Source organism: Ambystoma mexicanum, chromosome 4q (genome assembly GCF_040938575.1).
Source record: "Ambystoma mexicanum isolate Mex_15411 chromosome 4q, UKY_AmexF1_1, whole genome shotgun sequence".
Classification (NCBI taxonomy): Eukaryota; Metazoa; Chordata; class Amphibia; order Caudata; family Ambystomatidae; genus Ambystoma; species Ambystoma mexicanum.
The window spans coordinates 391,891,046-391,913,844 of NC_090928.1; the positions used below are offsets into that span (position 1 = coordinate 391,891,046).

Here is a 22,799-nt window from a genome sequence, read left to right on the forward strand (position 1 = left end):
GGAGCCAGAGCACAAACTCCAAAACTTCCCGCAAATATCAGTGGAGACATTTGTCAAGCTGGTAAAACATAGCATGGAAGCAGGCTCGCTCATGGATCCCTGCCCCCCCAGACATCTAAAAATCAATCCTCACACAATGAACGCCATCTGAATACTACAGAAATCTCTTGAATCTCTCGCTTGCGACAGGAACTGTACCACGATCCTTCAAATCAGCATACATTAAACCACTTCTTAAGAACACAAGTGGCAAAGTGGAAGACCTCTCCCAACTACAGGCTGATTTCAAACATCCCCTACCCAGCAAAACTCCTAGAAACCTACTTATACAAACTAACCCAAGAACACGTAGAACACCACCAGTTGCTAGACCAAGCACAAGTCGGCTTCGGACCCGAAAGAGGAACAGAATCTGCACTCCGATCCATCTAGGATGACCTAAAAACCAAACGCTGACTCCAACATAGACTCAGCCCTGATCTGCTCGACCTCTCGGCAGCATGACACAGTAAGACATGACACCCTGATCAAGAGATTAGAAGATATAGGTATAACGGACATTGGGGCGTGGCTTGGAAGCCATGTGAAAAGACGTGCCTGTACGGGAGCTCCCGCTGATCCGTACATAATCCGACTGATACCGCGCAAGGACCGCTGTGATTTGGCGAAGACTGTGTACATGAAGTCCGGCTGCACATGAGGACACATTTTTACACGGGTTCGTAGTGCGCACGGGTACTTAAGAGCCGAATGAAGCACTGGTGGCGAGACCTCAACGGACGACAAAATGGCCGCCGCCGCTTGACGAGGGGACAAAGGAGCGGTAGATAGGGACCACAGCATACGTGCGTCCTCTCAGCGGCACTAAGGGGGCAGCGCGACCCTGCCCATCTGGGGGGAGCGCCGGACAACAGCGGTGCCTGAGACTGTTGGGCGAGCTGGGACTCTCAACTGAGTCGTGGTGTAGGGGCACAGTGCCTCCCTGGCCTGGACCGGAGCGTGGCCAGAAAGACGCTCCTGACTGGAGATATGTCGAACAAGCCTCTGAGGGCGAAGAATAAACAGCCCACGCTCGACGAATATGCCAAGACGTCGCCCGGCCTGGAAGGTGCCAGGAGCAAGGACAAGGCTCAGACCAAGGAGATGGCCGCTGGTGGTGCGAACCAGGAGGTCCTCGCTGCGATCGCGGACCTGAAGGCGACGTGGGAGACCAAGCTCCAACTTGCTGTGGCCGAATTGAAAACTGCGTTGGAACTACAGGTCGGGGCAGTGCAGGAGGACGTGAACCTCCTGAGGCAGGATGTACGAGCCCTGGCTGAGCGCACAGAAACTCTGGAAAAGGAGATGGGCCCTACTGTGGCGGACTGCGCTGCACATAAGCGCGATATCCATGCCCTGGTGCAGCGGGTGGGCAACTTGGTAGGGCTGAAGAGGTGGAAGGACGTGCCCGGAGAAATAACGTTCGCATCGTGGGCCTGCCGGAGGGGGCTGAAGGCCAGAATCCCACGGAGTTTATTGAGAACTTGCTGCTGCAGGAGATCACTGGGGGAGCCCTGTCGCAGGGGTTTGCGGTCGAGAGGGCGCACAGCGCCTTGATCAGAAGACCACCGCCGGGGAACCCACCTAGGCCTGTGATCGCCAAGATCCTCAACTATCGGGATCGGGAAAGGATCCTTGAGCACTTTCGTAAGGGGGGCATCATACAGCGAGGAGAGGCGACCATTACTGCTTACCCCGATTACACCTTGCAAGTGCAGCGCAGTCGCATGAACTTTGGGGTGGTCAAGAGGCGATTGCGGGCAGCAGGGTACAAGTATATGTTGCTCTACCCGGCCAGACTGAAGGTTTTCTTCAAGACTAAGATGCTGTTCTTTGACACTCCGGAGGAGGCCATGGAATGGCTCGATGCACAAAACTGTCCTCAGGAGCCAGATGAGCGGACGGCGGATGAAACGGGAAGAGATAAGTGACGCTGCGGGCCCGGTTGGGCTATGAATATTGGGACTGGAATATAGTCGGTGTGACTTTGTTATGGTAGTGTATGCGTTAGGACTTTGAAACACGGTCCGTGTGCGCGGATATGGAAGTGCGGGAGGGGAGCCTCCGGGGGCTGTTCTTTGTACCCCAGTTTAAGTTTAGTTTAGTCACTGTGTGTGGGGTGACACCCTGTCGGGTTCTCTACTTGGGTTCCAGAGAGAACCGAACACAGGGATGCCTGAGATCCAGGGATGGAGCTGGGCAGTTGGTTGGGTTAGGGGGGTGGAGGGGGTCAGTTTTTATATGAGCCTGGGAGAGAAACTGGGAATGGGGGCCTTTGAGGTAGGGGGGAGGCAAGTGGACCTGGGAGAGAGATGGGAGCCACTGATACATCATGGGGGACCTTAGGATACTAACGTGGAACGTTAGGGGGCTTAACAGCTACCTTAAGCCTAACAAGGTCATGTTGTACCTAAAAAGGCAAAAGATAGATGTCGCCTTGTTACAGGAGACACATCTGACACGGGATAAACTGGAACTGGTGGGGAGAAAGTGGAGAGGGACAGTAGTGGGATCTACATATTCGGCCTATGCTAGAGGTGTGCTGATTTGGGTTGCACCACATGTCCCGTTTAAGCTACTGGGGGAGGTTGTGGAGTCTGATGGGCGGCTGGTCATGGTAAGGGGGCTTGTGGAGAATAAAGTGGTGTGTATTATAAATACTTATGCTCCCAACCGTGACACAGCGACATACTTTAGGACACTGATCACTAGATTGGGTGAAGGGATGGGGGGTCCGGTGATTTGGGGAGGGGACTTTAATTGTGTACTAAACCCCAAGGAGGACAGGTCGGATGACAGGGTGGACAGGCCCAGCCCGGCGGCTAGGGTACTGCAGGTGCTGCTGGTAGACCTTGGCCTGGCAGACGTGTGGAGGACGAGACACCCTGGCGTGAGGCAATATTCGCATTACTCGGCCCCGCACCAGTTACACACAAGGCTGGATTACTTTTTCGCCACTCCGGACGTTGTCGCGGAGTGTGACCAGATAGACTACAGGGCGAGAGTCCTTTCGGACCACTTGCCCCTGGTCATGCGTTGGCAGCTTTGTCCCCCACGTGCGCGAATTCCAACATGGCGCCTTAGGGCGGAAGCGCTCAGGGATCCAGTCTTCAGAGAGGAAGTGAGGGAGGAGATAGTTGCTTACTTTGAGGCGAACACAGGCAGCGTCAAGTCGGCTGGTACTTTGTGGGAGGCCTTTAAGGTTGTAATGAGGGGGGTTGCCATTGCGAAATCCAAAGGATTAATGGGAGGAGTCCTGGCAGATCTGCGTATAGCCGAGATTGAGTTGGAGAAGGAGCTGGGGGAGGGGCGGACGGACACGGAGGAGGTCATTAATCTGCAGCAGAGGTGCGCAGAACATTGGGACAGGCTTTGTAATCTGAATTACAGGAAGTACATTGAGAGGTTGCATGCCGGGGGAGACAAGACGGGCAGGCTTCTTGCTTGGCTGTATAAGAGCGAGACCCCAAGATCCCCGATCCGATCAGTTACCACTGAAAAGGGAGTGGAGGACGACACCCAGGAAGGGGTGAATGGGGCATTCGCGGAATATTATCAAGCGTTATATGAGGATCGAGAGGGGGGGAAGCCGGGAGGAGATAGAGGTAGTACTTGAAGACATAGGCCTGCCCAAGATAAGTGACGAAGAGCGAGAGGAGATGGATGCTCCGATCACTCTGGAGGAGTTGCAGGAGATTGTGCGGCAGCTACCCACTTGCAAGGCCCCAGGAGCGGATGGGTTCCCCAGTGAGTTTTATAAAGCGTATGGAGAGGAGGTGCTCCCGCCCATGCTGGAGATGTTTAATGAAGCGTTCGAGGTGGGGCGGCTGCCGGAATCACTCAGGGAGGCGATTATAGTACCGCTCCCCAAACCCAATAAACCGGGACATGATTGTGGCTCCTACCGGCCCCTGTCAATGCTGAACCAGGACAGCAAGATCCTAACAGCTGTCCTGGCGGCCAGAATGCAGAGGGTAATAGGCAAGCTGATCCATCCTGACCAGACGGGCTATGTCCCGAACAGGAATATTACTCACAATCACAGACGCCTTCACAGGGTGGTGGAATGGGGGGGCAGTGAGGACAGCGAAATGGCGATAGTGGCGTTGGACGCGGTCAAAGCGTTCGACTCTGTTCGATGGCCGTGGCTGCTGGCGGCTTTGGGGCGGTTCGGACTGGGACCAGGCTATATGAGGTGGGCCGAGCTATTATATAGTGCGCCTCTGGCTAGGGTCCGTACGTGTTACTCACCGGTGAGATGAGTGCGTGGAACCGGGGAGTATCCAAAACCCAGGAAGTTGCTTGAAGAGCTTTGGGTAGGGCCTCTACCCAAGCCTCCTCTCTGTGAGGGAATAAGACCTTCAAAATGATATGACCACTTGCTGTATCTAACCAGACAAGGGGACTGATCACCCAGAAGGGCGGGGAGAAAGCACACCGCCACGAACCAGGCTGTAAAGGAAGAATAACAAGTGAGTAACACGAAGGTAACAGTTGTCCCCTGTAAGCCTTACTAACTGATGGAATACCTGGGCTTTTTCCCCCCGTAGGATAGAAGAGCAGCACAATCCGGGAATCACCTAGGAATATAACAAGACTTAGTATCTAACTGGCTTAAACTATGACACAATTCAAGAGGTGGACAGGATCTTACCAGTGGAGAATGAATGGAGGATTTGAGTAGCTTAGAACACAACGACAGGGATAAAATAAGAAAAAGGAAATGTTAGTAGTAGGATGCTAATACCCGGGCGGCACGAGAGTCGCACTGGATTCGGGATGGTGCACAGCTGCAGAGCGTCCTTGAATGCACGGATTAAACGGGTGCATTCCAAATGTTCCGTTTGTGAAGCAGAAAGTCTTACCACTGATGAACGAAGGATGATGACAGCAACCAGTCGGGATGGTAGTTCCAGGGAAGATAAGTGGAAGGCAGGTAAGGTCTGGCGCGATGCAGAACAACCAGTCGGGATGGCTATTCCTGAGATAGGTAAGTCGAAGGCAGGCAAGGTCTGGTACACTAGCGGACAGGGACTATGGCAAAAGCGCGTAGAAAAGAAGTCCAGCAGAAAATCGGTTTTCGGTACACAGGCAGGCAATAACAAAGACAAACTTTTTCTAGCGGGGTCCGTGAAGCAAAAACAGGTTTGGTACACGGGAAGGCTGTTCAATAAGGGTATTCCAAAAATAGAGGGTCCAGTAAACAGTCCGAGTCGAATCCGTAAGAACAAGGAGGTTTTAGCAATTGAAGATGGAACTTCTAAATGCCGGGAGTAGCTGTAAACAGAAGCGGCGCCCTGGCTGCCTCCATGGACTACATCAGTGAGAGAGGCGGGGCAAGCCAATGCGAGGCTCTACCGGCAAACTACCGTACGGAGCCAGGTTTTCTGGGGAATGTAGTTTTCGATTTGCTAACTTCCACGGCAGCTGCCATCGTGCATGAAATAGGGCAGCATAATGCCGAATTCTTTTGGGGAGCGCCACAAATCTCCCCTTCATTCTGGTAGTTGCACTAGGAAGTCGAAGTGCTAGAGGTGCAGGTGGCTGGGTTTTGCACACAGAGGGGGGTGAACGACGACCCATAACAGTACGGGCGCAGTGGTGTCAGATAGATGGCAGTTAGGCAGAGGCACCAGGCAAGGGTGTCCTTGGTCCCCAATGTTGTACATACTGGCCCTCGAACCCTTAGCAATCTACCTCCGGCAGCAGTATGACCCGGTGGGTATAGAGGTGGGAGGGGAGTGCCATCTTATATCCCTGTATGCAGACGATATGCTGTTATACCTGAAACATCCGGAAGAGAATTTGCAGTATATCTTGGAGGTATTGGAGAGGTACGCCTGGTTGTCCGGCATAGCGGTCAACCATCAGAAATCCGTACTATTCCCGCTAGGCAGTTATGTGGGGAAACCGGCAGAGAGGTTGCCAGTGCTGCGGATCCCGTGGGCGACGAGCTCCTTCCGGTACCTGGGCATTGACGTGTATCACACGACCGAAAAAGAACACAGGCATAATACTGAGCTAGCTGTGGGTTTGAGAGGTGCATGAGGTTCTGGGAAAGATTGCCTTTAGCGATGATGGGTCGTGGAGCTATGCTTAAAATGGTGGTGCTGCCCAGGCTTCTGCATTACTTTAATAACATCCCGTATATGATACCTAGGAAGTTTTTCGCTAAGTTACATAGCGTGTGTAAGAATTTCCTGTGGCACGGCACGTGCAACAGGGTCGCATTATGGAAATTGCAGAACTCTTACGAGAAAGGTGGCGTGAAGCTGCCGAACTTTGAGGCCTATTATATTGCGGCGCAACTGCAATACGTGGCCAGGTGGCTCTCAGATGAAGAGACCTCTGAACATAGGCTGCTAGGGAGAGACTGTTCCCCCTTCTATCTGCGGGAGGTGATCTGGGTGACCGGTTCATTGATGAAAGAGCGTCCTAAGATGCTAGCCCTTGGCGGGAACATATGGTGGCGTGCCTGTCGGATGATGGGTGACCCCTTGCCGTGTATGCCGCAGTTACCTCTGGTCGCCCTGGCAAAGGAAGACGGGCAGCTGAGAGCTATTATCCGGACATATTGGGAGTCAGTGGGGTTGATCACTATGGGCGACATCTGGCAGGATGGGACCCTGATGGAGTTCGATGAACTGGAAGCAGGGTCGGGGCTACACAGGGGTCAATATGTAACATATCATAGGGTGGTCCGGGAGGTCCGGAGCACGTGGCCCGAAACTACTTTGGCCGATGAACTGGATGCCACGCTAGAAACAATGTATGACGCATCAGAGGGTGGGCATGAGGTCTCTAGGTTGTACGAGATGTTGATGACAAAGGTTGGGAAGGATTTGGGGCACCTGAGACTGGAGTGGGAAGCGGAGATGGGGGCCCCGATGTCGGATGGGATGTGGGAGCGCGCCCTGGGGTACCACAAAAAGGTATCGAGGAACGCCAGGTTCAAGCAGATACAGCTCTATATTACGCACAGGGCATATATGACCCCCCTTAGAATTTCCAAATTTCTGGATAGTGGGCGCCAGGCGTGCCCCAAGTGTAACGAAGAGAATGCGGACATGATACATATGTTCTGGGCGTGCCCAGTGATTGCAACCTACTGGGGTGAAGTGGCGCGGAGGCTGGCAGGGAGGGGTATCACACTTAAGGTGGATTTGGCTTGGGCTTGTCTGCTGGGAGGGTATCCCAGGGCGCGTAAGCTTCGACATGTTGAGAAACTTAAGGATCTGGCCTATGTGCTTGCCAAACGCAGGATAGCCATGGGGTGGAAAAAATGTCATAAGCCGCGAGTGGAGGTCTGGTGGCGAAATCTCCAAAAATGGGCGGATGCCGAAACGACAGCGTGGCAAGATGGCAGTATGGCAGGGGATGAGGAAGAAATAGGCTCTCTCACGGCATGGAAGTTATTGTTAGCTGAGCTGTTTGGTGCGGGATCGGCCTCGGCTAGACTTTAGAGCGATGAGGCCCCACCGCACAGAACGGACACTGATGGCGGACACTCTACAGGCTCATAGGGGGGAGGGATGGGGATTGCAGTGCCTTATTTTTTGTTTGTTTGGTTTTGTTGTTTGATGTGTTTTTATTTATGTTTCGTTGTAGTGTTTGGTTGAGAAAAAATAAAAATATATTTAAAAAAAAAAAAAAACAATAGGTATAACGGACATTTGTATTTGTTTTATAAAGCACAACCAGGCCCAGGGGCATACGGACACGTACGTTTTTTGATCATGTTATATAAGAGTACAGTTACATTAGCAAGCAGTAGGCAACAGTTGCAATAGTTGCGGTTACAAATAAATACATACATTGGTATTACAGGTACAAGCATACATGTTGCAATTAAGGCGGTGGGCCGAAGGTGAGACAGATAGTAATATTATTTACAATATGTACAGTGGGTAGGCAGTAAATCTAAGCTCTAGGATGTTAAGCTGTCAATGTGTCCAGGTCATGAAGCCAACGTTTGGTGTTGGGTTTAAATAGGTTGAAGGAGGTTACAGACCTGAATGGAAAAGTTAGTGTGTTCCATAGCTTTGAGGCTTGTACAGGGAAACAAACTCCTCCCGAGTTATGGAGTTTGAATCTCGGTATAGACATAGTGTTAACTTGAGCTGTTCTAAGTGGACTTGTAGATGTGTGTGGGGTAAGTTGGTTAGAGATGTAGGATGGTGCGAGGTTAGCCCTGGCTTTGTGGATAAGGACAAGAACTTTGAGGAATATTCTGTGCTCTATTGGGAGCCAATGCAGATTACGTCTAGTCTCAGAGATATGAGACTTCTTAGGGATGTTGAGGGCTGCCCTAATGGCGTTATTTTGAATTACTTGTAGTTTGTGAATATTTTTGCGGCTACTGCCCAAGTAGAGGGCATTACAATAATCTACTTTGGACAAGACTAATATTCTAGCAAGAGTAATGCAGTTGGGAGTGGAGATAAACGGCCTACATGCAGTAATAAGTTTACATGTGTAGGCGGCTGAAGATGCTACTGCATTGGTTTGTTTGGTGAAGGATAATGTAGCATTGAGGTAGATACCAAGGGTTTTAGTAGACAGGGATGGGGTTACCATCAATAGTGAACGATTTGAAAGCAGTATTTAGTTTTTTTAGTTTAGCGTGAGTACCAAGGATAATGAACTCTGTTTTTTCGTCATTGAGACAAAGTCCATGGTGTGCCATATACGCTTGTATTACTGCATATATTTAATTGAGGGTTTTCCTATCAGTTTCATAGTCGCCAGAGATAGGAATGAGTATCTGGGTGTCATCCGCATAATTAGTATACGTGACACCCAGATAGTCAAGGATATCGAAAAGGGGCTTTGTAAATACATTATAGAGCGTTGGGGACATGCAAGAGCCTTGCGGGACACCACAAGGGACTAGTGAGGGTTCAGCCGAGTCAGTAGGAGAAAAGACCCTCATGGTTCTGTTAGCCAAGAAGGAGCTGATCCAGGCAGTGGCTGCATCGGAAAAGTGAGCTGCAGATTTCAGGTGGTGGCAAAGCGTTTGGTGGTTGACCAAGTCAAAAGCTGCTGACAGATCAAGCAATAAGAGCAGTGCTAGTTTGCCATTGTCTTTTAAAATTTGAATCTGATTAGTGAGATCTATATGGCCAGTTTCCGTGCCATGTAGAGGTCGGAAGCCAGATTGCCTTAGTCCCAGAAGATTGTTTGTTTCTAGATAAGCCTGTATTTGCAGGTAGGCTGCTCTATCTAGTATCTTTAGTAAGAAGGGTACAGTTGTTATCGGCCTATAGTTAGACGGGTTGGCTGGGTCAAGAGTGGGTTTTTTGATTAGTGGGATGACCCAAGTGTCTTTTAAGTTATCAGGCACTACTCCCGTTTTGAAGGAGGCGTTGATAAGGTTAGTAATGAATGGTGCCAGTTCATGAGCTGCTTCTATGATAATCGGAGCAGGATAAGCGTCGCCTTGGCAATTCGATGGTTTACGTTTCCTAATGATGTTTTCTACTTCCCAAACTGAGAGGGTTGAGAAACTAAATGGTTTACAGGTTGGCTCAAAGGTAGGTGACTTGTTAGGAAGTTGTTTGTGATCAGGGTCAGCAAGTAACAAGCCTTTTCTCGCATTGATTTTAGATTGTAAACAGGCTATTTTATCTAGAAGTGCCTTCTGGATGTTGCTGCACCATAGTGCATCTGCGACACATTTATCAATAGGGGCAATCAGGGATTCTAATTCTTTTAGAATCTTAAAAAGTTCTTTTGTGTTAAGATTCCGCTTGTTCGATCCTTTTGTTATAGGTGTATTTTTTGGCAAGTATAATAGCTTGTTTATAGCTAGAAGTTGCTAGAATTTGTTCATTTTTATTATTTACTGAAGGGCACTTTTTCCAATGTGCTTCTGCCGTTCTCTTAGTTTTACGTAGTTCTCTAAGATGCAGCGTGAACCATGTATTCAGGTGACGTTGTGGTTTAGGTTTTCGCAATTTTAGGAGGGCGATGGTATTCAAGGCTTTCAGTAATGCCTGATTGTAAATGTCTACTAAGACTGTGGGGTCGGAGGTGGCCACGTTGTCAAGAAGGGGAAGTAATAGCAGTAGGAGTTTATCTGGTGAAATGTCTTTCTTATTTCTAGTGCGGGTGGCTGGAGCGATGATAGGAGCAGGGCGTTGTGTGTTGGCTTTGATGGGAAGGTTATTTTATGATGATCCGACCAAATACATGGATCATTGGATAGAAGATTGATCGAGCAGTTAAGGTTGGTGAGCCAGTCCAATGTTCTTCCTTTGATATGTGTGGGCTCATGAATAATATGGGTATGACCCAAGTCTGATAGGGCGTTAGCTAGATCACGGGCATTATTATTCGTGCGGGCATTAAAACAAAGGTTGAAGTCCCCTAGTAGGATAGTTTGTGAATTAGGTTTAGTTCGGTGGATACAATATCCTCTATGAATGAGGAAATGGGTCCTGGTGGTCGGTAGATAAGGTGCACTGTTGCTGTGTGGTTAGGTGATAGTGGCAGTTTGATGGACAGGGATTCGGCAGAGGGAATTTGAGCGTCCTGAATGACCTGAATGACTGAATGACTCTAATGACTAATGTCGTAGGTGGCACTACTCTGGATCAAATCATTCCTAACAAACAAAACAAACTGTATGCATAAAACCCTTCAAATCTACTCCACGGGTTAACGACGGTGGAGTACCACAAGGATCCTCACCATCACCACTGTACTTCAACATCTACCAGACTCCATTAATACAGATTTTCAGAAAATACAATCTTACGTGCTACAACTATGTAGACGACACTCAAATCATCTACAAAAGCGCAGATACACAAGCAGATCACTGAACTCTAGGAGAATGTCTAAAATAAATCTATGACTGGATGAACAACAAAAACCTAAAAACATCATCCCAGGAAAGACAGAAATCATGATTAAATCTAAAAACCTAGAGAACACCACCTACATACCCTGGCCGATAGAAATGAGAGCTGCACCCACACCACCGCACCCACACCATCAAAAGGTAGTCAAAAACCAGGACGTCCTAATGGGCAACGCACCAACCTTAGAATCGCAAGTTAACGCGATAATTAAGAACTGCTTCTTCCTCCTTCACTGAACAAAAAGAATCCTACCATTCCTGTTCTTCACCCACAAAACACTGACAAGTCGCCCTCATCATGTCAAGAATCAACTACGCAAACAGCCTGTACCTCTGGATGTCGGAAAACCTCCTGAAGAAATTACAACACATCCAAAATGCAGCAGCTAGACTCCTCCTCAAACTAACTAGGAGAGATCACATCACACTAGCGCTAAAAATGCTAGATTGGCTTCCAATCAAACAACGTATCACGTTCAAAACCATGTGCATGACACGCAGGTCAATCAGCGGAAAGGGAGCAGAATTCCTACAAAAGAAAATCTACAAGCCAATGAGACTCCTCAGATCAAGCAATGAAATCTGTCTGGAACTAAAGCCACACGCCAAGAAAAAACTATGGGGCTCCTCTTTCTCCCACCTGGCATCAAAATGGAACAACCTCGCGAAAGGAATAAGAAACACCAAAGATAATCTAATATTTTGAAAACTACTAAAAACCTGGCTCTCCCAACACCTCGGAACCAAAGGGAAACAAATGAAACAATGAAACAGAAAATGCCAAAGAACAGGCTAACAGCACCCATGACGGCTCAAACAACACCTAGAATCGACAAAGGGGAAACTCCCACAAGGATTAGAGAAACAATGCTAGGTGGAACAAGACCACGAGCAACAACCCTATCAGGGTGCCAGCGCCACATTTACGTAGAATTGTGAATAGTAGCTTGTATCCCTTCTAGACAAGACTGTGAACGTTAGCCAGGGCCACCTTTAGATAGAATTGTGAATATTGGCTTGCGTCACATCTACACGGGATCGCGATTGTTAGCCAGTGCCACATTTAGATGGAACTGTGACTATTAGCTAGCGTCACATCTAGACAGGATGGTAAATGCTGGCTCGAGTCACCTCAGGATTGCGAATATTAGCCAGGGCCACATTTAGATATAATCATGAATATCAACCTGCGTCACACCTAGACAGGATTGTGAATGTTAGGCAATGCCACATGTAGATGGAATTGTGAATATTAGCTTGCATAACATCAAGCCAGGATTGTGAATATTACCCAATGCTGCATCCAGTGTAGATATTCACTCGCCATATCTAGAAAGAAATTGACATCAGTACGTACCACATCCAGATAGCGAGGCCAATAACCAACCCACTAACAATCTCAACCTTCTGCATACACCTCTCAGACTCACAACCACAACCCTAAAAGCACAGCAAACGTTACTACACTGCAACAACAAAACAAATCACAACAGAACCAATCTTCTCACCACAGAACAAGACGGCTACGAACCGAAAAGCACACCCAAGCTCAGCAAACAGTGCTAACCTAACTGAAGCTGCCAACAGCATATCACTGCTCACTTGCACTTTTCCCCGCTCAATCTCACTTACTCCCCACCCCCTTTCTCAGATCCACCAGAGAGCCAGGGGACCACTTGGGTGGTGATAGTGCGCGATACAAATATCCTTTAACATTAACAATTAGTCAGTGCAAAAAGTAACCCTACCTGTCACAAGGGGATGTGAACACTTCTTGGTCTGGGGTGGGTGGCTTTCCAGGGAGGATGCCAGTGCCAATGGGACTGTGACAGTTGAGGTTCTCCATGTCCTGTGTTCACCCCAAGTGCCTTTGTGTATATTGTATCACCCCAAGCCTACACCACCAAATGCTGGCCAGGCAAACAAGACAGATCATGTGCATGAACATAGCCCATCAAGGTCTCCCCTGCCACACACTCCAGCCAGCAGAAGTACACACGTCACTAGAAGAAAGAGGCAGCAACCTGAGAAACAGAACAGCCACGTAGCCATGGGGACCGCAGCACACAGCCAAGAGGAAGAGGTGCGCAACAGGCGCCAACAACAGGAGCGAGGACGCGCCCTCTATGAAAGACATATTTCAGAGCAGTCTAGAACAAGCTTCTATTCCACCAACTTTCCTGGAAAGTCTCTGCAACAAGGCATCCAAACATAAACTGGGACATACACTGCTGAAGGCCATTATTCCTCCAGCACAGCAACCCGCTCAGAGACAAGGGGCGGACCTTAACTGACATTTGTATCAGTATAATATTGCAGAGAAGAGAGTTGTGACAGAAAAGGGTGGAGCCACGTAGCAGAAGGAGAGGGAGATATCAGAAGGACAGAGTATGAAGACATAGGGAGAGAAAGAGGAGGCGTGGTTGGAGTTGCAGGGAAGAGTTGGTATAGGAAGGCAGAGTAACCGAGATACATGAAGAACATAAGGGTACGAAAGGGAGGAGAACAAGTGGGGCCACAGTATTTGGAAGGCATCCCTACATCCATCCCACATAACTAACACAAGGTTAGAGTAGGTCACATGTCATGCGGTAGCCTTGGATAGATAATACAATTTGACTTTTAGACCCTGTGAGGAAACAGAGGGTGCCCTCACTTTCTCCCCCACAGAGAAGGACCTCCCAGTTGACCAGGGAAGAGCCGCTGCTACCAGATCCCGACCCTGGGGGTGGATACGCGAGGGAGGACTACCTGCAGTGAGGTGACCTGGGGAGAGCGGTAGAGGAACCCGAGGATGAGATAAGGTATCCCCCTTTCCACAATGAGCCCTCTATCCCTAAAGCCTTTGTAGGGTATTATAAAGCCTTTCCCTTTTCCTACTTCCAAACTGTCCCCCAGAAACAACGCCTTAGTACTGGGATGAGGAAGAGACCAACTAGGACGCTGCATCCTCATTCTTCTGATACACAGTTAGAAATGCTCCTTTTATTAAATCATACCATCCCAAACACCTCTCTGGTACTGAGACGAAGAAGAGGGCTATGGAGGCATACCAGTGGAAAAAACAGGCATGTCCGTCGGAGTTCTCCGCAGTCAGGTAATAAAACTCACCAACCCACACCTGGGGTCAGTTAGCAAGCCTGATGGATAGAAAAATGCCAGCTGCTTTGGGAGAAGGGAAACCGGCTGGAAGAAAGAAAGCTGGAGACGCAGGTGCCAGGAGCGGTCTTGTGCAGGAGACAAATGCTGGAGCCGTGGTCTGCTGTGCAAGAGTCCGGAGGTCCGGGAACCATCCGGAGCGGGTCTGCTTCGTGGAAGCTGTGGAATTCCCATTGACCCCAGACACCATTGCGGGAAGCCAGGATAGCAAGCAGTGCTGTCTGCAAAAGCAGCTAAGGAGAGGCACAGTCTTAGGAAGCTGGGAAGACGAGAGGCCTGGAGGAGCATGTTGCAAAGGACAGCGAGGAGAAGGACTCTGTCATGTGCCAACGATGAGTGTAAAGCAGTTACACACTCGTACCGGAGCGCTCTGGTAACGCACAACAAAGTCCTTTGAGAATATCGAATGAACTGAAAGTAACAAAGTATGTTTGCATGCCGGAACAAGTACTTTTAAGATACTGAGTGCAATTAAACTGATTGAACACACTTTTGAATGCCAGACAGAATACAAAGCACATTGCCTTCAGGAGGATTCAAAGTATTGCATGAGACAGAAATCAAGGAATGCATAGTAGGAAACAAGTATTGATAAAGTCATGAAAATACCCAGAAGGGTATATAAGTGAGAATCCAAGTACTGGCCCAAAGCTAAGGGGGGCCCAGGAATTGCTGGCTAAAAGGAAATCTGTATTGGCAAGAGCCAGAGGAATACATAAAAGAATAGCCAAGTACACAAGTACATAATTGTTAATAGAAACAGTAAAAAGGGATATCTGTTGCGGGACAGGGTGGACCGTGTAGTCCGTTTCAGGTGGAGTGTCGAGAAGAGCTAGGCACCTCACTCAATGCGACCATCTTGACACATCTTAAGACATTTTGTTCAAAACTCTCAGTTGGGGGAAGTGTATCTAGCCCCTTTAGAAAGGACAGAGCCTTCTATGGTGTTATATATAAGGTCTAGGCTCTGGCATAAAATGCTCTCGATGAACATTCCCCGTAAATTGGTACAATCGATTGCCCTTCTCCCTTCCCATACCACTATATGAGTTAGTCTGTCCGAGGATGGGAATTTGTCTCCCGAAATACATACTTGCATTGGGGTGAAACAGGAGTGTACTCTGGCACGTACGCTCTTCTACCTATATATCTGCTATGTGGAGAGACTGTGGCCGGGTCCTTCCATAGCGCCCGTTAGGTTGGGAAGTGCTACGCTGGAGTGGATGGCCTTCGCAGATGATTTTATACTCCTTGATAGAACTCTGCGAGGCCTTAGAACTAAAATGCAGCTGTTTTTCAGATATGCTCTCTACAACAATCTTTTGCCTAACGCCTCCAAGTCCAAGGTCTTGGTTCTATCCCGTAGAAATAAGCTTCAGCACTATGCTTGAACTATGGGACCAGATATTGTGGAGCAAGTCAAGACCGTAACTTATTTGGGCTATCATCTCGCTAATAGAACGAGCATTGAATATTGGAAACATATTCTGGCTGATAAAATGATAAAAGCTAAAAAAAACTCATTGTGCAATTGAGGTTTTTGAAGCACAAAGTCTATACATTTTCCTGCTGCCCTTGAGGTGTCATTACTTAGCCAAATTTGAGTCCATTATTTTGTACGGTCTGGACTTATGTACCCACAATATGGGAAACTTCGTAAACATCCTACAAGGGAAGCTTTGGAATGACGTTTTGGGCCTTTCGATGGCCATTCCATATGCAGTCATTAGACACGAGTTCTGCCTTGTGTCTCTGAAGGCTAGGTATGTTTGGAGACAGCTCTCCTTATATAGAAGAATGATTGCCCCCCCCCTATAAATTCCCTGTATGAGAATTTAAACTTAGTTATGCAGGCTCGTACTGTTCCTTCATTAGATTATTTTATAGGAAGGATGAGTTCAGTACTTCTTTGGAATGGGGTCTCTGACGAAGACCTGGTGCAAAGACCGGGGAATATCAAAAAGATCTTGTTTAGGACCGATTGGGCAGAGACAGTTGATTGCATTGCGTTGTACCTTCAGCGATTTCCTTGTCCCATCATACACATGACCCACTGTTACGCTCACCTGGTCTCTGCGGAGGCACTGGGGCACGGTTGCAGCCCTCTCTGAACTTGAATCACCCCCTTCAGGCCTCTCCCTCAGTAGAAAAGCTATGAGTGGCGGTACGTGGCGATACTGCTCCTGTGTGGAGATAAGAGTGTGTGAGTGCGCCAATCTGTGATTGTTGTACCTCTCGAACCCTTCACCCCAAAGTACGGTTTCTGTGAGCATACGCCCACCCATAAAGCTCACCTGTGAATTATGGAAGATAAGCTCTCAGTCCTGCTACTTCAGGCAGGGGCGCATCAAATGGGATCTAGTTCCTTCACTGATCCCTGGTAAGGATTAGTCCAGTCCAGCTGCGACTATGCTTCTCCTTATGATTGGTAAGTCTTTCTTGAGCTCTTGTGATGCTGTTTGTTCCGTTTAATGTCTTTATATGTTGCACCTATTTGTGCTCGCAATAATATCTCTCCAATTTTCTTCCCTTAGAATTTAAGGCTTAGATGGAAATGCAGCCTCAATGCAGCTGTGAGAGGCGAGACACGGCCGGATGGAAGATGGATGCTACCGCAATGTTCGACAGCAGGTAAGTGATGGTTTAAGGAAAAGCGCAAAGTAGGGGGAGCGCAACCTTAAACTAACTGTTTTTTCGATGTCTAACCTGGTCTTCTGTTTTTCCTTGCAGGCGCTGCTGTCGACGATGAAGCGTGTCGTGCTGCAGTGCCAAGATGAAGATTTTGGCGTTCCGGAAAGTGTAAAGATGAATACTTGGTTCGACGAAGAGATGTACAGATAAGAACAGCTTCCCCCAGTTGGCAAGTATGCAGGCAGGAAGCAGGATGTCCAGGAAGCAGGATCTTCAAAGGTAAGTCAGGCGACTGAGCGTTACGCTGCTTGCAAGTGCAGAATAACGCAAAGCGTCTGTCTTGAGGATCGGGGCATTTTATTTAGCTGAGATTCTGGGCACGCCCATTAGGGCCGGCTTACCAGCCACACCATGTCACTCCTAGAGAATGAACATGTGCAAAGGCAATCCATTAGCAGCCACAGCCAAGAATACACTTGGGGCTGCTTAATGGATGGAATGTTCAAGGTTAATGCATCTGAAGTGCTATGTCCATAATAAAAGCTTTTTCGTGTTAAATGGATGTTCTGGTTTATTTTTGTTCATGAGCCTGGCGCCAACGCGCCAGGACAGTGTCCACCCAGGTCTCCTGTACATGCGACCCCTGCATGCCTGTGCCCCTGACTTCATGACCATGACACCTACATGCGCTTCAGGCTCAACCAATTGCCGGGTTTACGAGAAGATCAGGCATTGGAGAGAGCCTTCTACTTTTGATGGCATCCATACATCCGATAGTAAACATAGGTTCTGTGGAGTATTGGATTCTTTGGAAACCTTGAGGCACTTGGTTGTCGTGTGTCCTTATTTTGAGGAAGAAACTACTAAGTGTTTTAAGGAGACGATCGCTGGCACTTCATAAGTGTCCGGGACTTTGTTTTGGTGTAGGTGTATGTGGGGTACTAGGGTTTCTTTGGTTCTAGCTTTGAATTTTTCTCTCAACTCTAGAGTGCTCATTTAGTTTGTGGTCGCGTTTGCTTCATTCTCTCTTCCTCGTCTCAGTATTGGAACCGAAGTCCATTGCCGACAATTGACTTATGGAACTTGAATAAGAATTTTCAAAAGGCTTTGATGGCAAGTTAGTTCTGTTTGATTTACAAGTGGAATTGAAAAAGGTAATTCCATCAGATTGCCAGGGTTGGTTCACAGATTTAATGGAAAGGGTTGGTTCACAGATTCAATGGAAAGGGTGTCCCTGTTCCTTTATAGGAAAAGGAGTTGATGCATGACAATAGGCCATGAGGGTTTCAGACATGGGCAGGTTATTTTCAAGGCAAAATGGGGGATACCATGTTTCACCCGATGGAGCCACAACATCTCAGCAGAGGCAGTCTCCTCCCATGTGATCCGCCCACAGGCTCAGGTAGCAGTTGCAATACCCTGGCCACATGTGAGGGGGTTACAGTGGGAGATCAGGCATAACTGCACCGAATTCATCATAGTACAATGTGCAGCGTTTCTCAGCGTAGAAGGCAACAGAAATTTAAGTTTAAGGAAACAAGATTATTTTTATAATGAGTGCAAATCCATACAAATCAAAAGGAAACATTACTTTCGCCCCCAACCCGGCATGCACAACATGGAGAAAACACAGCTGGAGACAAAATAAAGAATGTTCTTTAAATCAACAATAGGCTCGAAATATTAGGAAATGGCGATAAAGATAACGCAAATTAAAACAACTGAAGAAAACTTACAAGAGTGGCTTGATATCTTCAGGGTCATTTTCATCTACTTCCAGAAGCCAGCCGTACCCTCGCTGTCTGAGGAATGTGGTTGCTGTAGATTCTTTGGCAAACTCTCCTGCAAGGTCAAGTTTGACATCAGGCGATGCAATGGAGCCACTGAGATCTACAAATAAAAGAAAATGATTGAAAGAAAGCACACGCAACATATTCAAAGAAGAAGAACAGGAAAACAAACTGTAGAGCAAGCTCAGTGGGTTGGGGGGCTTTTTGGAGAAGAATGAAAAGTGGAGGAATCTCAGGTTCAAGTTTGAGGATGCAGTGTAGAAGAGATCACTTAAGGGTAGAGATGGCTGTCTTTTGCTCAGGGGCTTTATAGCAAGTCAGACTCTGGGGACCACCTACATTGTGATTAAGGCTGCTGGCCTCCCTGAGCCAGTGGATGTTGGGTCCAAGAGTGGAATGCAGAAGATACCTTGCTAACCTGCCCTTGTTTCCAGTCATTTGACAGGTAACTAACTTTAGACCCAGCAGGCCTCGTACAACAATATGGAACATCTCCCTAGCAACCATGAGTTTTAAAAAGAAGCCTTGGGTGCCCAAAAATTATACCAACATTTTCAGACCGGTTTGAATCTGTTGACCCTCTTGTAAAGCCGGCAAACGTGCCAGGTAACTGTGAATGCCCAGAAAAGATCCAAAATAGGATTCAGTACACCCAAAGTAGACTTACCAGAGCAGCAACATAATACAGGGCTGTCCTTTGCTCCCACAGCCCTATTCAACCCTCCCTAAACACTGAAGAAATCCTAAATAGCTACAATGCCTGTTATATGTTTAGTCTGCCCCTCACCTTGAACAGGGTCTAGAGAGAATGGGAGCTCTATCCAATCATAAACCACCTTTGGCCTTAAATGACAAATGCAGACCATTATCCAATGTCCGGCCTAGTGAGAGGGCCCAGAGCTCTATAAAAGCCCAGGCATACATTCAGGCAAGGTCGATTCTGGGACCAGAAGGTTGGCGTTTTCATTTAGTTAGAGAGCAGAGCAGTCTGTAGAGAGCAGGAGCAAACAGCGGTAGTGCTAGTATCCCAGAGGTGGTTATTGTACTAATGTGATATAGTACTGTCAGAGAAGTGAATGTGGTAACAATACACAGCAGAGTAAGAAGTCAGGAGGGGAAAATTACTACATCAGGAGGTGGTGGTTTTGGTCTGAGGAAACGGACATAGAAGAGACGTACAGTTCATCAAGATGGGCCGGGAAGGGGGGCGTGGCCTGGAGTGCCAGCGATGTGGCAGCTCCATTGATGGCCTCCGCATGGGTCCGGGGCCATTAGCGCAATTTTGCCGGTTCATGCCTTGCTAACCGCCAGCACGACATAGGATGAGACACCGGAGCCTCCCCTGCATCACCGGCTAAAACCTGGGTGCTTAACGGTCCCAGGTTCACAGAGAACGCGGCGAGGGAAAGGGTGCCCGCACCGCAAATTCCAAGATGGCGGCCACAACCATCAGTCCCTGCCCCCGCGGCCCTTCGGCCTTCCATCGCCTGCCGTGGTCCAGCTCTGGGGATCGGATCCCCTCCGGCTCGCACTGACAGTGCGCTGGCACTGCCTGCTCCCTCCCGCATCGCCCGGCTCCCGTGTGGGGACCACACGCACTCCCAGCTGGCCCTGACCTCACGGCTCTACATCAGCGGCCCTCCTGCCTGGACCGGCTTGCTCCATGTGTCACCAGAGGGGCCCCGACTTTGTTGGTGCTCCTCACGCAGCTCGCCTACCCGCATGTTCGGCTGGACGAGCCCCGATCCAGTGCAGCTCTCCACGCAGTCCTGCCTGCCTGCACGAGCCGAGACGTTCCGGTTCCTCCTCCTGCTGAGGCCCCCGGCAAAAGGGATCCCAGGTGCTCTGGCGGCGCACTGGTCCCGCCGGTTTCCTCTCGCCCGACAGCTTCGCCCAGCATTCGCGTGGGGCCGCCCGCACGTCCAGCTGGCCCTGTCCATCCCACGGTGAGGCGCTGGCCCAGCTCATCCCACGGCCGTGACATTGGTGCTCCAGCTCTTCCCTTTGTTGGGGCCCCTTGGCCCGGGTGATTCTGCGGCGGCTGCTCCCGCCTCCCTCCACTGAAGCCAGCCTCCTCACCGGAGCCTTAGCCCCGTTGGGCCCCACCAGCAAGACCGCCACATCTCTCCCATTGGTGCCGGGGGCACCACTCCAGCTGCTGCTGGGCACCCTCCCGGTGGGGGGGCTCCTACACATTATTAGCCACTACCAACTACGTGGCACCGGCACCTGGGAGGGGAACCTTGCTCCACTCAGGTGGCCCTGGCCACCCCCTATTACAACGCCTTGGGGTCCTGCCTCCTCCTTACCCTGGTGCAGGGTCCCCCCTGCGGCGGCCTTTCCCGCCTCCCGCCTCCACCTGGGGGCCCTGCTGCTGGGGGTCGGCTGCTCTTCCGAGGCCCGCGGGGGCAGCCCTCCTGTTGACTAATCCACGCCACCGACTTCCTGGGGCACCCCTGCCCACTCCTCATCTTTACCAGCCGGAGGGAGCCAGCCTGCGGCCCCTGCAACCTGAATCATACAGCAGAGGGCGAATCATAGACCCGCAGCCTCCTAACCTCGCGGGTCTGCTCCATTAAGGTATTTGTCGCCCTTTGAGGGAATTGAAGCACCCTCTGGGGCGCCCCGGCCCACCCTTTCTCCTTGGCAACCGCCATCCCCGGACCCTGCAGTTATTGGCCGAGACCTCCGTGCGCAGACACCAGTCCCCTGGAGTCGTCCCTCACGTCAAAGCCATGGCCAAAGCACCGAAACCCCCTAAATCTGCTGGCATCTCCACCATGCTGCTGGCCCCGGAGAAAGGGCAGAAAACCGATCCCCCTAAACTCACTCCTCAGAAAACTACCGAAGATAAAGGAACGCTCGCAACCAAAGAGGACCTCCAGGCCTTCATGTCCGATATCAAAGCGTAATTTAGATCCTGTATGACTGAACTCACCGCCAAATTAGAGCAAATAGAGCAACGGATCAGCAATATCGAGCATAGGATGGGGGAGGCCGAGGAATTGCCCGTAGACCACTAACTCACTAACGGAGATCCAACGAACCATCCAGACACTAATGGACAGAACCGAAATCCTCGAATTCAAGCAGGAAGACATGGAGAATTGCTACCGGCGCAACAACCTCCGCATCCGTGGGGTGCCCTCCGCGATTTCTGAAAAGGAGCTCCCTGGATACAGAAGTCTCTTCTTCCAGTCCCTGCTGCCGGATCTAGAGGAGACGCAGCTCCTACTCGATCGTACCCATCGGCTGCGCCCTCCCCGGGGATCCGATACAGACCCCCCCTCCCGACGTAATCACAAGAGTTCATTTTTATACCACCATGGAGGCCATTTCAGCGATAGGCCGCTCAAAAGATGAACTCTCCTTCCAGGGCTCCCCACTGCAGATCTTCCAGGATCTCTCACCTCTAACTCTCCAGAAGCGCAGGATGCTTCGCCCGCTTTCGTGTTTCCTACGAGACCAGCAGATCCGCTACCAATGGCTGTTTCCCACGGCACTACAGTTCTCGTACAAGGGTACTCCCCGCACCATTAGCCACCTTGACGACGCAGCATCAATCCTCCGCCCGGACTCCACCGGGGGCACAGAACCGCACTCCTCGAGCCAACCAAGCCTTCTGCAGGACGCTACCTCTCCCAAACCGAAACGGGCCCCCTGGTCAAGGGTGCAGAGAAGCCGTAAACCCAAATGACAAGAGCAAGTATGCCTGAAGTACAGATAGTGCAGGCACCACCGAGTTTCTCTCAAGCTCGCTGTGGACCCCATGCAGTTCATACCCTCCTCCAGGGTGGATGTCACCATATTACCCCTGGAGAGAATCTCAACCATGTTGGCTATGTTGCTCGATGACAGCCTGGGTGGCCGGGGGAGCCACCGACAGTTCAAATTCGGTGCCCCCGGCCACAGTTTGGACCTCCCGTTGGAGATTTTTTCTAAAAAAAACCTTCAGCCGCAGGAGACCCCAAAGCAGCGGATCCCTCGCAGCTATGGCTGACTTGACCCGTCCCCAATCCTCCCCCCCGCAGAAAACAGACTTGGAGCGCCAGCCCCCACATTTAAAATTCACTACTTTGAACGTCAGAGGCTTGAACTCCCCCCCCCCCCTCCCGAAGAGGAAATCAATCCTGCAAAGGCCGCACAACAAGGGGACCACAATCGCTTTCTTACGAGAAACGCACCAAATCCCAGCAGACTTTTCTTGCTTGCGAAGCAGACTCGATCCACTACAATTCCTGGCTTCTAGCGGAAGAAGGGAGGCACCGCCATCCTCTTTGCTAAGGACTTGAAACCCCAGATCCTCGACTCACCGA

At 49.8% G+C, this 22,799-nt stretch overlaps 1 protein-coding gene across 1 annotated transcript in view; it reads right to left on the reverse strand.

Moving 5' to 3' along the window:
• The window catches only part of YIPF4 (Yip1 domain family member 4), a 313,908-nt gene that overhangs the window by 277,901 nt on the left and 13,208 nt on the right, over window positions 1-22,799 (reverse strand). Inside the window, exon 2 of the mRNA XM_069607969.1 lies at window positions 18,430-18,583. Within this exon, the coding sequence (XP_069464070.1) occupies window positions 18,430-18,583 (154 nt within the window). The remainder of the gene's footprint in view (window positions 1-18,429; window positions 18,584-22,799) is intronic.